Source organism: Dermacentor variabilis, chromosome 5 (genome assembly GCF_050947875.1).
Source record: "Dermacentor variabilis isolate Ectoservices chromosome 5, ASM5094787v1, whole genome shotgun sequence".
Lineage (NCBI taxonomy): Eukaryota > Metazoa > Arthropoda > Arachnida > Ixodida > Ixodidae > Dermacentor > Dermacentor variabilis.
The window spans coordinates 168,090,910-168,105,595 of NC_134572.1; the positions used below are offsets into that span (position 1 = coordinate 168,090,910).

The following is a 14,686-nucleotide window of genomic DNA, read 5'->3' on the forward strand; positions in this document are numbered from 1 at the left end:
TTAGGTGGCGCGTGCGAAATTTTGCATAAAAGCGAAACAACGTAAGAGCGGCTTACTGGTTTTCTGGAACAGAATTACTTGAGCGGCTGCACGGATAGAAGTCTGAACCTGATTGGGCACGTCTGAGGAACTAGAAACTTCTGATATTTACTGTTTGCGCAGGCGATAACGTGGCTGATCAGAATATTGTTTAGCGGTGTTAAACGCAGTTACGTAGGAGTTGAATGCTAATGGCTAGGCTTTCCAATGTGACCGATTGGGCGACTCTTTCTCGCGGCTATAATTTCTTTCATTGTTTGGCACTTTGCATGGCTTCTGTATAGGCGCGTCGGCGAGTTTCAAGACACATTATGAATTGGAATAACATTATATTTAACATAAATATCACCATCTCATTTTTGTTCATGGCATGTAGGACGCGTATCGCAGCGAAATTCTAGTAGCCATATTTTGCGCCTGCAATCCGTATTTCATGTGTTCAAATTTTCTAATAACATCACATCATCTTGTTCTTGGCTGTCATCGAATGCGCTTTGTTTCTCTTCGTGTCAACGCTGTAACATCATTTGACCACCAACTTTTGACCACGCAATTTGACCACGCAATGCATGGCCACCTCAAGCCTACTTCTTCTTCTTAATGTCACGTGGAACATTGGCGACCTCAGTCTCCTCACGAATCAGCACCACGCTTTTCCTGTACTTCAGCGTTACACCTATCGTTTTTGTTTTACCACTCGTTTGCGTAGTTCTTAGCTTCTCCTGAAGCCTTTTTCTTTTCGTTTTCGTATCGTTCCAAATAATAGCAACAAATAATGCAGTGTTTGTGCAGTGTCCTTATAAAAGGAAACGACAACCCGTCATATATGAGTTGGTAGCGCATGGCGTACGCGCTCAAACATGTTTTTATTATTCAAGTTTTATTCTGGTAAAGCGGGCCGCCTGTAAGTGGTTGGCTTACGTTAAAGTACTCTTGCAAGGATTCTGTATGCTGACTGTTAATTACGAGTTTCCATTTACCGGTCAGGCTATTTAATGCTTCCTTTCTCTTCTGCATCTTATTCTTCATTGCTGCTCTTAAGTTTTCCTGGTTCAAAATTTTTCTCAAGACCCCTCCAGCGTTTCCGCGAGTGACAAGCTTATCTCGAAACCTAAGATTGCTGAGATATGCACAGTCCGTGTCGTTGTCAATACTAATTGTTGTGTCACGAGTGTCCAGTGCCGTCATGGCTGCATTTGCAGTTGATAGAACGCATGTTCGTAACCTACGAGAGTCATGTAGAGATGTTTCGTTATATTGCAGATTTATCAATTGCCTCATTGATCATCCAAAGATGAGATCGTCCAAATATACTTATTGTGCATTATGAATATTTAAATATTTTAGAATGAGAATAACAAGTTCGCAATCCTTCTCCCAGTTGCATAAGACATAGCTCTTTCTTATTCACTCATGTTTTTTTTTTTTGAGACGTTTCGATCGGAGCATAAAGCAAGACAGATTCATTAGGACGAAGTGGTCACCACAAGGCTACCTTGAACACCAGAATCATATTCAAGGGAAATGAATAAAAACGACATCAATTAACATCATTGGGTGAGTTTGATGATACCCTTGTCATTTGTGTTTCTATTTCAACTAACGAGAACCCAGCACATATTTTTAACAATTTCCTTGCATCCTGAAGTGGAGGTTAATAATTGATTGGTAGAACAGTGAATACAGTTGATGTTGGGAAAATAAAAGAGGCGGGTACGATGTTCGGAAAAGAAAGACATTACCAAATTGGGAAAATGAAGTCTCCCAAGAAGGATGCAGGCGTGCAAACATATCTTTTTTTTATTATTAGGAGTCTCCTCTTTGAGATTATTAACATATGGGGCATAGGAATATATAGAACATATGGATACATAGAAATGTGGACCACATAAAGTGCTTGGAGGTATGTCTTTAGAGTTGAGGGCCTCAGTAGCCAGCCCTATATTAAGAGGGATGTGAACATATACCGACTGAATGTTTTCTAATACAGCAAGAGGCATGCCACTTGCACAATAATACGTTCGGTAGCAGTGACTTGCCCTATATGGCTTGATATTATCACGAAGCCGAAAATCGGAAATATCAGTCAACGGGTAGGCTTATTATTACTTGGAGATATTACTTGCCTTTAAGTATGTCGATGTGCAAGATAATGATGCCACGCTTGAAAGAGCAACCAATACGCGCACAAAGAACGGTCACCTCACGAATTTATTCATGGCCAGTTGCTTCCCCGCAACTTGAAGTAAAAAGGAATCGTGAGCCTATCATGCAAGTTTGACACCGTCGTCATGGTCCTGCGCCTCATTTGTACAATCTGGCTGCATGTGCTACTTGTAACACTTCTTATATTTCAGTGTTCTTTTGTACTTGTGCGGCTGTGTTTAAAGCGACACTCGTGGAAAAGTTCAGCCATATCGATAGATGATTTATCGAGAAGTCTATCATCGTTTTCTGTCTCCTGACATATCAATTTGTTGCGTCGAATATTGCTGCCGATCCTCCCACCACGGCATCTAAGTTTGAATCCCCGCGTCATACGGATGAACTGACGTAATCTTCATGTGACTGCCCTCTATGCCACTCACCGTGCATCAGGTAGTTTAGACGCGACATAATAGTTACTACAGTTTCCAACAGGTGGAGCCACGGCAAGATTTTCATTTTCATCCTTTTTTCGGTAAGAAAAGTTTTGTTCTCGCTACGACTGATGAATTAATTGCTACAGAAAACGAATCTGTCTATCTAAATCCACCTAATTTTTCCGTTTAGTGTCCCCTTAAACTATGCGGAGCCTCTCTGTGAGTTAGCAAACTCAAATAAGATTTCGCGGGCCTATGAATTACTATACTCTTTATCATTGGGTGATATTTTGGGTGGTTATTTGCCTAGACGGTGGGCACCGTGACGGCGGGCTAGCTCATTGACTTGCAGGGAAACAACCTTAGAACGACCTTTACCTACGTTCTAGAACGACCTTGGCAAGCATTAACTCCGCTCGCAAACTGCTTAACCACAGCCATTGTGGCTAAGAGAGAAATTACTGCCACTTAATCAAAACGTGATCATGACGACGTTTCTTGGGGATTAAGTGGCCTATTTTGTTTTGCGCGCATCAGATTTGCCAAATCAGTATTGAACTATTCTGGAGAGGTTTATGTTTTTTCGATGGCTTAGAGCTTTATGTTCATTTCGATGGCTTTCACCTGTGTATTAACTTCAGCATGAGATGCGTGTTTCTCCTCAAGATGAAGCTTTAGCTCGGAACTTGCCAATTATATACGCTGATAAAGGGAAAACATTTTTTTTGAAAAGTAATGCACATATCTTGGTTGGCCTTTCTTGCTTGTAAAGGAAAAAGTATATCTGCCGTAATGTTACAAAGATAATCTTCAATTACAGCTGAAAACTGTTTTCAAACAATTATCTAAAATAATTTCTGAACACCTTTATTAGCTTTCAAGTCTATAACTCAGCAATAAAAAACAATGGCGTTATTATGCAAGCTGGACTTGATAATACTTTTAAAATGGAAAAAATTAATGTAATATGCTATGCTCTTAGGTACACCACCAATTTTTAATGGGAGACCTGTCAAAGCTTCGTAAATAATGTAAGACTTCCATTAAGCGGTAATATTGTATATTATATTTGACTGTTTGAACTACCTGTGAGGTTATGCCAATAACGATCGAGACGTAAATTTGAACACGAGATCACCAACGCGAAAACAGTTCTCGGATGCAGTGTCAATTTCCGAACGAGAGTGCGATGTGCAAATGATCTTCAGGACCATTCTAAAGTACCCAAGGATGAAAAGTATTCTGGAATACTCCCATAAAGCATAATGTATGGTTGAAGCGCTGCTTAACTTCTTATGCGTCAATCCACTTTGTTCACCAATTCCTTGTAGTTAATTACAGTTACAGGCTTACTTTTCCGAAACAAGTTACCATGAGCACACACTTCAAGTACACGTACCTCCCACCCAAGCCTGGAGATTTCCGTTTTCATAGAAGGCCATGTCTAGCCTGGAAAAAATACAGTTATTTGACAAATTATATCCGGATTCTGAATGTTGCCGTAATTCGCTTTCTACCATTTCGCTTAATAATATCAAACAAAGATTTATGCAAACCATGCTATTGAGACGAAATCCGTGTTAGCCATGCTTTAGTGCTCGCGAAACCTAGACGTTAAATATTACCTAATGGTAGTTTTTTCTCTCATTGGTAAATGACGCTTTCTTGCTACTTAGTTACACTGAATTTAGACAACAGGCACAATCTTGCGGGTAGACGCTGGCTTTCTTGCATAAGCTGAATACCCAAAACTTGATAACTCTCACAGCTTACCCGGTGATCAGATATGTCAAGTCAGTGGAAGTGAACTCAGCTTTTGTTTTATAATACGAATTGAATTTAGCGAGTGTCTCTTCGTCTAAAATTTGATGCTTGTTCTGCCCTGCATAAACAAGATATTGCTCAACCTGTAAGAAAAAAATTAGGTATTGTAACTAAAATCTTCAAGGATAAAACTAGAATCATCAATAACGTCGCGCTCACCTTTGTTGACATAGTAATCGCGGCGATTCGGAGCTGTATCTTTGGTGACTTGTTCAAAGCGTATCTGATGTTTACCTGGTGAGACAAAACGGTTTCTTTACACATAGAAAACGTCATCGCCTTCATCATCTCGTGCCTATTTTATTCATACCAGAATACCAAGTCAACTTCCAGTCATCTGTAGCTAACCTCGTATTGCATCAAATAGCGCAGTCTTGTGATCACGTGCGCTTTCTATTTATATGACATAAACGCGAGCGCCTTTAAAAATGGGCCGACAAGGACACAGGCCACAGATAGCTTAGCAGTGAGGGTCAGGGATGGTGTCAACCTACAGGTGGTTGGAGCAGAAAGGCTTCAGCCTAAATGGTCTGCTGGACAGATCGCATAGCTTGTTCTGTCGCTTGGTTTTTGTTTAAATGAACCTGCCATATTTTCAATATAAAGCTTGTCATCTTGCGTTTATGGAGTGCATGACCAAGCGCAAAGGTCGCTTATATGATGCCGGTGAAGCATGGTAGAGCAGCAAACTTATAAGGATACATACTTCAGAAAAATGCCTCATGTTTTGCTACAGCGGCTCCATCAGGCCGATCATAATGATGATCTTTATTGGCAACAGCTATGAAATGGCGCGCCGACAGTCACCGAACCTGCTTGATCTAACCAGATTTTATTCTATCAAATCACAGTCTGCCACATTGCCTATGCCCTCGATCTTTCCTTTCTTTAATAAATTCTACCTGTGACTGTAGCGACTTCGATTCAATTAATTTCTTCGCTGCTTTTTCCCGCCAATACTCTAAGCATCTCCTAATTTTCTCAGCTGCCCTGACCAGTTAATACTACCATCCACTTTGAGTACCAGTGCTTCCGGAAGCTCGACGTTTCCTACAGGTCTTGCAGGGAGAATATATTGGCATTGTATTACAATATGATGAGGTAGTTCCGGCGTTTTGATGCAGGAGGCGCTTGCCATAGCTGTTTCCAATGTATACACTGGTGTGCTTTTGCTCTGACCCAGGTGGCTCGGACGTCAGACCGATGCACTTTCGTTTGTGTTATCGTGATGATCTTCCCTACTGATTTGTTTCTTGCCACATTTTTAGAGAAGAACAAGAAGAACGTAAACCTTATTTTCAAATCCATGCGATTTTAGTCCGGCGTCTTTTTAGTGGGTGTGGGCACCTTTCGTGGATGCGGTTCGGAGACCTTATCTAAAAGGGGCTTCCTCGGCTCGCTGGACGGCCCAGAGTTGTGCTCTCAGGTTCGAGTTGGCTGTGCGGTCTTCTAGCGCGAGCGGAGGCTGGCCGTGGAAGAGACAGAGGAGTCGGCACTGCCCGACTTGTTTGTTAAGTCCTGACACTCCCATAACATGTGATTAAGTGTGGCAACCACACCACACGATGTGTATCTGTTTGTAGTGTACATGTCTGGATACATGGCGTGCGTGAGTCTGGGGCTTCGGTGAGAATTCGTTTTTATTTGTCTGCAGTGTACTGCTTGCGTCCTGTCTAACCTAGAGTGAGGTAATGGGTATACGCGTCTTTGTAACTGGTATCCTAAGTATACTTTGTGGCGCAGAATACATTTCTTGAAAAGAGACAAAAGAAAGGAAGACAGTGACAGTCACTGTCTTCCTTTCTTCTGTCCCTTTCAAGAAATGTATTTTGTGCCACAAAGTATACCTAGAAAATCTAAGCACCAACTTGCCCAAGAAGAAGTACTTTTGTAACAGATAGTGTGTAGTGATGTCGTGGAACCTGGTCATACGAACCTCCCAGCCCAGACGTTTGCAATACCCCGTGGGGCCTCTTACTCCGATGATGCTCGGTGAGTGAGGCCTCGAGCAACGCGGTGAGCCGCTTCGTTGGGGGTGCTTAATCCAGTGTGTGCCGAGATCCATAGCAAATGCCTTCGGTTATCGAAGTCGGCCTCTCCCTGATGTATTGGATGTCGCTGGAGTGCGTGATACGCCTCTTGCGAGATGCGCCCACTTGCAAAATTGCGAATTGCTGTTTGGGAATAGCAGATCACGTATGTAGCTTTGGTTTGTGTGAGGGCCAGTGCTATGGCCGCTTCCTCTGCGGCTTCGGCATGTGCCGTGTTCACTGTGATGCTTGTGAGGTGGTTGTCTCGGTGGCTAGTAACTGCCGCCGTGAAACTCTCCCAGTGTCGATAACGCGCTGCGTCGGTGAAGACCGCCTCCTTGTCATTGGAGTAACTCTGGTACATGTCTTGTGCCCTGGCTTTACGTCTCCCTGTGTGGTATTGGGGGTACGTGTTTCAAATGTCCACGGTCTTTTGTCTCCATCCTTTGGAGGTAAATTGCCATCGTTTTTCTCTCTCAGTTTCTTTTTGATTACACTTGGTCGCCCTGTACGTAATTTTCAACTTTCATGACATCTTTCTCCATTCCGTGTCCGCGTCTCTAACGCATATATAGTTTTGCACATTAACCGCAAATTTAATCTCATCCACTTTTCTGACCCTAGAATGGCTGATTAGCTCATCAGTGGACTGAATAAGAATCACTGAGGCTCAGACGAATATGTCAGCCTGAGTGAGGCCGGCTGAGTAGATACGTGGTGAGTTTGACATCAAGCGCACCCGGCTGAGTAGAATTTTAGTAAGCCGCACCGTGAGTGAAGGCCTTAGGGAAAAAAGAGAAAGAAAGACAAATTTTATTAGTGAGTCTAGGGTAGCTCTGGAAATTTTGCAAACGTATCGTTAGTTTCTCAAAGAGCTATCCTAAAATCACGGCGATAGTGGCTACGTAAAAGTATATCCAAAGCTACCCGCACCAACCTTCAAGTCACTGTAGCAAAAGAAAAAAAAAAGACCAACCACGAAACGTTGTGGGCGCCACGTTATAGGCAGCATATTTGCACTATGGTCGATGGTACGCTGACAGCAAAAGACGGCCGCAGGCGCCTATGGGAGTGTTCACTCTTTACGTTTACTATGTTACTCTATGATATAACCGCCTAGATGCAGCTGTACGGCGGCACGCAAAACATCTTCCTCGAAAGAGCTGGGGCACACTGTGTAGTTCGCTGCATACGCCAAGTGGTTTCGGAAGTGTGTAGCGCATGCTGAAGGCTCTCCGAACTCCTGAGATCTGCACGAATCCAACTGGTGCTTTGCGCATAATGACCGGCCGGTCGCCAAAAATTTTCGCTGAAGCCTTTGACGACCTATTCGTATCTCCTATGTCAAGAGACAATACAAACGGCAACCTTAATTGTCTGACAAGTCATGGTGCCATAACCTCTTGCTCTGGTCCTGCTTGCGAGATGGATGAGGCAGAATTTACTCTCGAGGATCTAAGCTATGCGCTTAGTCTTTCTGAACGCCACACCTCCCCAGGCGAATACAATGTCACATAGTAAGCCTTACGAAACATCGATGAGGCCTTTCATCACCTTATCTTGGACGAATATAATGTAGTGCGGCGAACGAGCCTGATCCCGAACGAATGGAAATCATCTGTGGTGATACCTGCTTTATATACCGTGCGTCCTGCAAAACACCTGAAGTCATACCAGACAATATCACTAACATCTAATGTTGTCAAGCTGATGGAACGAATGGTACTGTTTCGCCTAGATAGCAGATTACAGGAACTGAGAACTGAATTTCTTTCCTGATGTCATGAGCGGCTTTCGTAGCCACCGTTCTGCCCTTGGCAGCATTGCAGACCTTGTATCATCGCTTGAATTCGCTCGAGAAAAAAAGCACTCTGCATATATACTGTTCCTAGATATCCAGCAAGCAGTTGATTTGGTACCACATAGGGGGATTGTGTTCGCACTTATGACTGCGGGAATTTCGGACCGTTTGCTTCGTTTTGTGGGCCATTTCCTATCGGAGCGCGAAATGACCGTGCACATTGCAGGAGCAACACCTGAATCTCGCACTGCTAGATGTGGTGTCCCGCAAAGCAGCGTCTTATTGCCGCTTCTCTTCAACAGCGTACTTGCTGGACTTCAAAGCCGGTTGCCTCAAGGATGTGACTTTCCAATAGGCATAGCAATCGCATTGTGGATCAGCGGTCCTTCGCAACACGGTCCACGTCTTTGCGGAATCTTGCAGAGAGCTCTGAATGTCAGATGAGACTGCGTGAATGAAGTCGGTCTGCAGCTTTTACCAGCTAAGTTAGCCGCAATTGCGTATCATCCTAGACAATGCGCTTGTCGAACCATAGCCGGCTATACCTCGGAGATACACCGATAGATTGGATACAGCAACGCCGCTACCTGGTCGTAGTTATCGATGATCGCCAGTCATGGCGCCCTGCCGTCACTTCTGTCCGGCGCAGATCACCATCCCTACTCAGATATGCGGCCACCTTCACAGCTAGGGGTGACGGCTGTGACTTAATGACAACACTACAGGTGTACCAATCATCTGTACTTTTTGGCATAATGTATGCCTTCCCAGTGTGGAACGTGCCGCCTAGTTTGGTGTCTAAATTGGATCGGGACCATCTTGTTGCCCTCCGAGTCATTCTTGGCTTACCTCGTGAGGCGCAGTCTGTTCCATTACTCACTGAAGCACACCAGTTGTCCCTGAGGCTGCAAGCACGCCAGAGAACGTTACATCACGTCGAGCGTCTGCATCGAGCTTCAGATGGACCAGCACTTATTAACCGCCTGATTCAGCGACCGTTCTCTCACGTGGGCAAAATGGCAGCATTGTTCGTTGCCATTTCTGGCCGTTCAGATGATACTACCTTACTAACGATTCCGAAGGAATGCAACAAATGCCCCTTCCCTATTCATCTTTCGATTGCCGAGATACACCGAATCGGACGAGCCTGTCTCGGAACTTTTCCAGCTGACCCAATGGCACTTAATTTAAAAATATGGAGACCATCTCAAAGTATTTACGGACGTATCGGTAAGCAGTGGCGCTCACGGCACTGCAGCAGCTTTTTTCTGCCCTTCGACTGAGATAAGAAGGGTGTTTCGAATACCTCATCCATCCTCATCAACAGCGGCGCATACAGCGATTGATGTTGCTCCGAAGTACGTAAAGGAAGAGATGAGCATATCGAAGGTCGTCATCCTAACAGGCTCCCGTGCTGCCTTTAGCAGGCTGTTGAGAAAGGATGCCAATAGTCCAATCCTCCGCAATATATTACTTCTATATTACAATCGCAATATATTACAAAATTACTTCTCTTGCAGTGTCACTCAGTGCCAAGTGGATACATTCTCACGTGTGTATTGCTGGAAATGAGACGGTTGATAGCCACGGTTCAAGCTGTGCTTACAACGGGAGTGACTGCCCAGAAATTTCTTGTATGATTGACAAAGCTCGTGTGTTAATCCGCCGATACCTCCTAAAGCAGCGCTCAGACCAGCGTGTTGTAAACGGCTTGTTCCTTCCCCGTGTTCATGGTCGTGGCTTGCCCTGTAGCGCCAGAGCACTGTTAGTGAAATTAAGAGTTGGCTCTGTGTTGGTGCGCGAACGTTTGTATCAAGGACGTGTGGGCAGTCCGTCGTGTGCGTCCTGCGGCTCCTGTGAGATACTTTAACACCTTATATTGGAGTGGCATGCATTCGTCACACACCGTGCACTGACAACTAAGGTATATGGACTGGTTGGACTCAAGTATACGACCCTTGATTATTGCCTGTTTCCGAGAGGAACTGTTGCTCAATGCAACCAGACCCATAGAGCCTTGCTAAGTTTCATGCAGAAAACTGGTTTGGCCTCCCGTTCATAGACATTTTTTTTCGTGTTCCTACTTTCTTTTGCCCGTGTCTCTGTCATTTCGTTATTTCATATTTTCTTTCCTATTTCTTTGATTCCTACCTTCTCCTCGTTTCATTCCCTCCTCTCGAAAGATTAGGCAGGCGTCGTGCCCCTCACGGTTGCAGTTGTCAGCTTTGTGCTTTGTATCTATCCGTATCTAATAATAATAATAATAATAATAATAATAATAATAATAATAATAATAATAATAATAATAATAATAATAATAATAATAATAATAATAATAACAATAATAATAATAATAATAATAATAATAATAATAATAATAGGTTACGTGCCAGAAGCACGATATGATTATGAGGCACGCCGTAGGAAAGAACTACGGATAAATTTTGACTACCTGGGATTCTTCAACACGACGTAATGCACGGTAAAAGGGCGTGATTGCATTTCACACCCATTAAACTGCGGCCGCCGTGGCTAGAATTTGATCCAGCGACCTCCGGCTTAGCAGCTAGCTCCAAAGCCACTAAGCCGGGTTACAGCAACATGTCCAAAGTTACAGGCGCCGTACGTAGATTCTCAGACATAAGGATGCCAACGCGAAAGTTTCGACGAAATAGTCGTTTACTTCAGGCGGCCTATGTGTTCGTGTATTTGTAACTATACCTCACTATATTACTATATAACGTAATTATACCTCGCGCCTATCACTCGAAATACCTGGTGAGTACAGTTCGCACTCAGAACTACAGCTTGTACGGCATGGCCACGACAATGAGACATACACCTTTTGTAGCTTGACAGCATTCTTACGTATTCTTTTTGACATCTGTAGCTACAACAGTATGTAGAAGCGCATTTACGTTGTCGCACGCTCAGATTTTGGCTACCATGCTCCAGCATAGTGACACTGCATGAGTGCACGTGGGTAACATACGCTTTTGCATCTGTACTTGCTGTAGATGACTCCACATGTCCATGAAAAGGTGACGCTCTATCGCGTGACTTCTGTTTGCCTCAGAGATATGTTGAGAAAGAAAGATAAAATATCTGAGCACGGCTTCTCGTGGCGTTTATTTTTTTTATCTTTGCAAGCTTGCACGCCATGCACATGCAAAATATTTTGTCGTTTTGACTCGCTTTGCGATGTGTACGCATTTTGTCTCATACAATTACGTGAGGGCAACACAGTTGCAGAGGACATTTTAGAGCTTGTTCACAAAAGAGGCAAGGTTTGCTCTTCCTTTTGTCATCACTGGAGGCTACCGATGATGTAATTACCCATCTCCAATCATTGAAATAATCAATCCGCTGTTGCAGGCCCAGCAGTGGGAACTTGAAAACGAGCGCACTTCAGTCCTGACAGATAACCTGCAAGGTACCTTCGAGGGTCATGAAATTTAAAAATGAGCTTTTTTTCGCTCTTACTAAGAGTAGACCAAGCAGTGATAGACTTGTAGTCAAGAGTTCGACGAAAGTTCGTCTGGTCAGGTAACATGATGATGAAGAAATTACGGCCACTGACCAAGTCAAGGTGAAAGAACACACAGAGACGTTTCGGGACCCGTACCGGTTCCTTGATCACACTAAAAGCGGGCAAGAGCCGCAAGTCTTTTTATGCCAAAATGTGACGTAGGGAACTGGTGTAGTTAGCAGGAAGATTTCCATCAGTCCTGTTGATACTGTTGTCAGTAGTTTGAATAAATAAAGATTCTAACAAGAGTCGCGTCATCGAATTCTTTTCCTTAGCTATTATAGCAGCGTTTTCCCAATCGATGCGGTGAGTGCGATTATCGGCGCGTATAACACGCCGATAATCGCAGTCATTTATTCAAACTACTGACAACAGTATCAACAGGACTGATGGAAATCTTCCTGCTAACTACACCCGTTCCCTACGTCACATTTTGGCATAAAACGACTTGCGGCTCTTGCCCGCTTTTAGTGTGATCAAGGAACCCGTACGGGTCCCGAAACGTCTCTGTGTGTTCTTTCACCTTGACTTGGTCAGTGGCCGTAATTTCTTCATCAGTGATAGACTTGGCGTTGGCGTCATGTACGATGCGTGGTTCAGCCCGAAAACAACGAGGCCACGTCCTTTTGCTGCACCCGCCCTCCCTGCTTCCACCAGAAAAAGCACCCGTGTTATCGTCGATGAAATGGCGGTGCGAAATTTCCTCTAGTCTGCGATGGTGATTATTGCTATTGCGCGTTGGCACACAAAGTCAACCCCCTTAATCAAGCAGTGTAGGGTGGACTTGACAGAGTTGCTTCTGCCCAAGCAAAGCAGGGCGTATTTGCTGTATATGGTACAGCGTACTCAATAATTGTAGTATGTAAGCCCTGGCAGTGAAAAAAAAGCCATGCGGTTATGCGCAAGAGCGAGGGACTGTTTACTATTGGAAGACATACCGTTCTGCTTAAACTCTTGAGAGGCAGTTGCAACTACGTGTATATGTGACACGTTGGCGCAAACGGCGCAATAGTAAACTGGGTGAGTTTGTGCTGGTTTACGTTTTAAGGGCACCGCTATAACTGACAAGGAACGACAGAGACCGTATGACCGGACAATGTGCTGGCTCTCGACTGTCAAATTCATTATTAAACATTTATATATCGCATGCTAACCGCGTGGGTAAGTACAACAGAACGCCGAAGAGCGAAAAAGAAGAAAAAGAGCAAAAAATGATTGTGCTGTGCACTGAATAGCCGCGAAACGAAAACTAGAAAACAACCGCACTTTCTTGTTGTCATCAAAGTTGTAAAACAGGTAAGTGTCGAAGAGGTTTATCGATGGCTGGCTCGATTATTTGGGCTGATGTTTTTCATTAGAAAGCTTCCACAATTTTTTCTCGCTACCTGTTTCCGATGGTGAGGCAGCATGAGAACACCCAATGCTTACATGCTTATAGGGTCACATGCGAAGCTACACATACTCAGAAGCACAGCTTGTATCTTTGGATACATTTGCAAGGGCAGATGCCCATTGCTTGTTGCCTACTTGTACAAGCCAAGAAGGCCATGATATCTGCTACGCGCGTACCCAATGCCACATACCCAGAAGGCCGAGTTATTGCATAATCGACATCGGCAAGGTAACAAAATAAAGCCCTCGCTTAAATAAAGTATCTCATTTAGCGTTAACACTCCCCATGCTGGAGATTGAAATTCAAGACGATGAGAAAAATGAGAACAAGGTGAAAGCACCGGCCAACATTTCTACAAGTGGAATTGTCGCCTTGAAAAAGGCAGGTCCACTCGTCAAGACGTTGGCTCCTGCTTTCGCCTTTTTCTCATTTTGCTCATCGTATTTGAGCGTTAGTAGCTCCATATTCAGGATGTGTCAGCGCAACCACATGACAAAGACAAAAAAAGACAATCGCCAGCGGTGGCAGATCATGAACATATTTCAACTCTCCCAGTTCTCACTACACGTGCCGCACGATATTACGAGTTATATCTCACGAATGCGTGTACACGCTGCGGCGGCCTGACGGTATCGGCTCCACTCTAAGCAATGCACATGTGACTCGTTGAAACTGTCGCCGCTGCCGGATGAAAACCATTGTGCCACCACTACCTGCTATAGCTTCGCCGCAAAATAGCCCAAAGCACTGTAAAAAGTGCAATACTTACGGCATTGCAGAAAACGGCGAAGTAGAGGATGACATCAGCCTTCTTGAATCCAAATGCTTGAGCGTGGGCATAGTCTTGCACAATGTGTATTTCAGGGTAGTATGTTTTGCGTGTGCTTCTCTCCTCTAGATGAATGAATTGCTTATCTATATTTCCTCACCCAACAACACACACGCACACTGTTCACCATGATTACAGTACCACACCTACACGAATTGCGTCATTGGACGGTTAGTTGAACGTCAACGTTTTCCTTAGCTTTCAAGTAGTGTCCTCAAATAGTTTTTTGCGTCTACTTCAACGTTTGCAGTTACAATAGGACTAAATACTTGCAATATTGTTCGTGTTATTACAAAACGATTCATTAGTTATGATAATGGAATTATTTATTACAAATATGGGGAGCTCAGAGTAAAGGGAACTGGAGCTAATTGCTATATTTCTACTCATGCTTTCCCTTAGCGAAAACCCCTAGCGGAAGCGCTTCAATGAAGATTTTGAATAAACCTTATAGCTCTAAATTTATCGATAATTGGCGCCAATATCAGTCGACATGCTGATCTTGATGTGCTTGCCCGGTGACCGTGCCGTAACAGAAAGTGCTCTGAGTTATTTACGCTGGATAAAAGTTTACGAAGCAAGCTTGGCATCAAATAGGAGGTTAGGTTTTCCTTCTTTGGCGACGCACTTATAAAGCCCCCTCCCCCACGAATGTCTTG

At 44.0% G+C, this 14,686-nt stretch overlaps 1 protein-coding gene across 1 annotated transcript in view; it reads right to left on the reverse strand.

Moving 5' to 3' along the window:
• Positions 1-14,686, reverse strand: part of LOC142582029 (A disintegrin and metalloproteinase with thrombospondin motifs like) — a 75,802-nt gene that overhangs the window by 30,433 nt on the left and 30,683 nt on the right. The window contains exons 6-9 of the mRNA XM_075691451.1: positions 13,968-14,092; positions 4,605-4,679; positions 4,395-4,528; positions 4,021-4,070 (exon numbers count right to left, since the gene is read on the reverse strand). Of these exons, the coding sequence (XP_075547566.1) occupies positions 4,021-4,070; positions 4,395-4,528; positions 4,605-4,679; positions 13,968-14,092 (384 nt within the window). The remainder of the gene's footprint in view (positions 1-4,020; positions 4,071-4,394; positions 4,529-4,604; positions 4,680-13,967; positions 14,093-14,686) is intronic.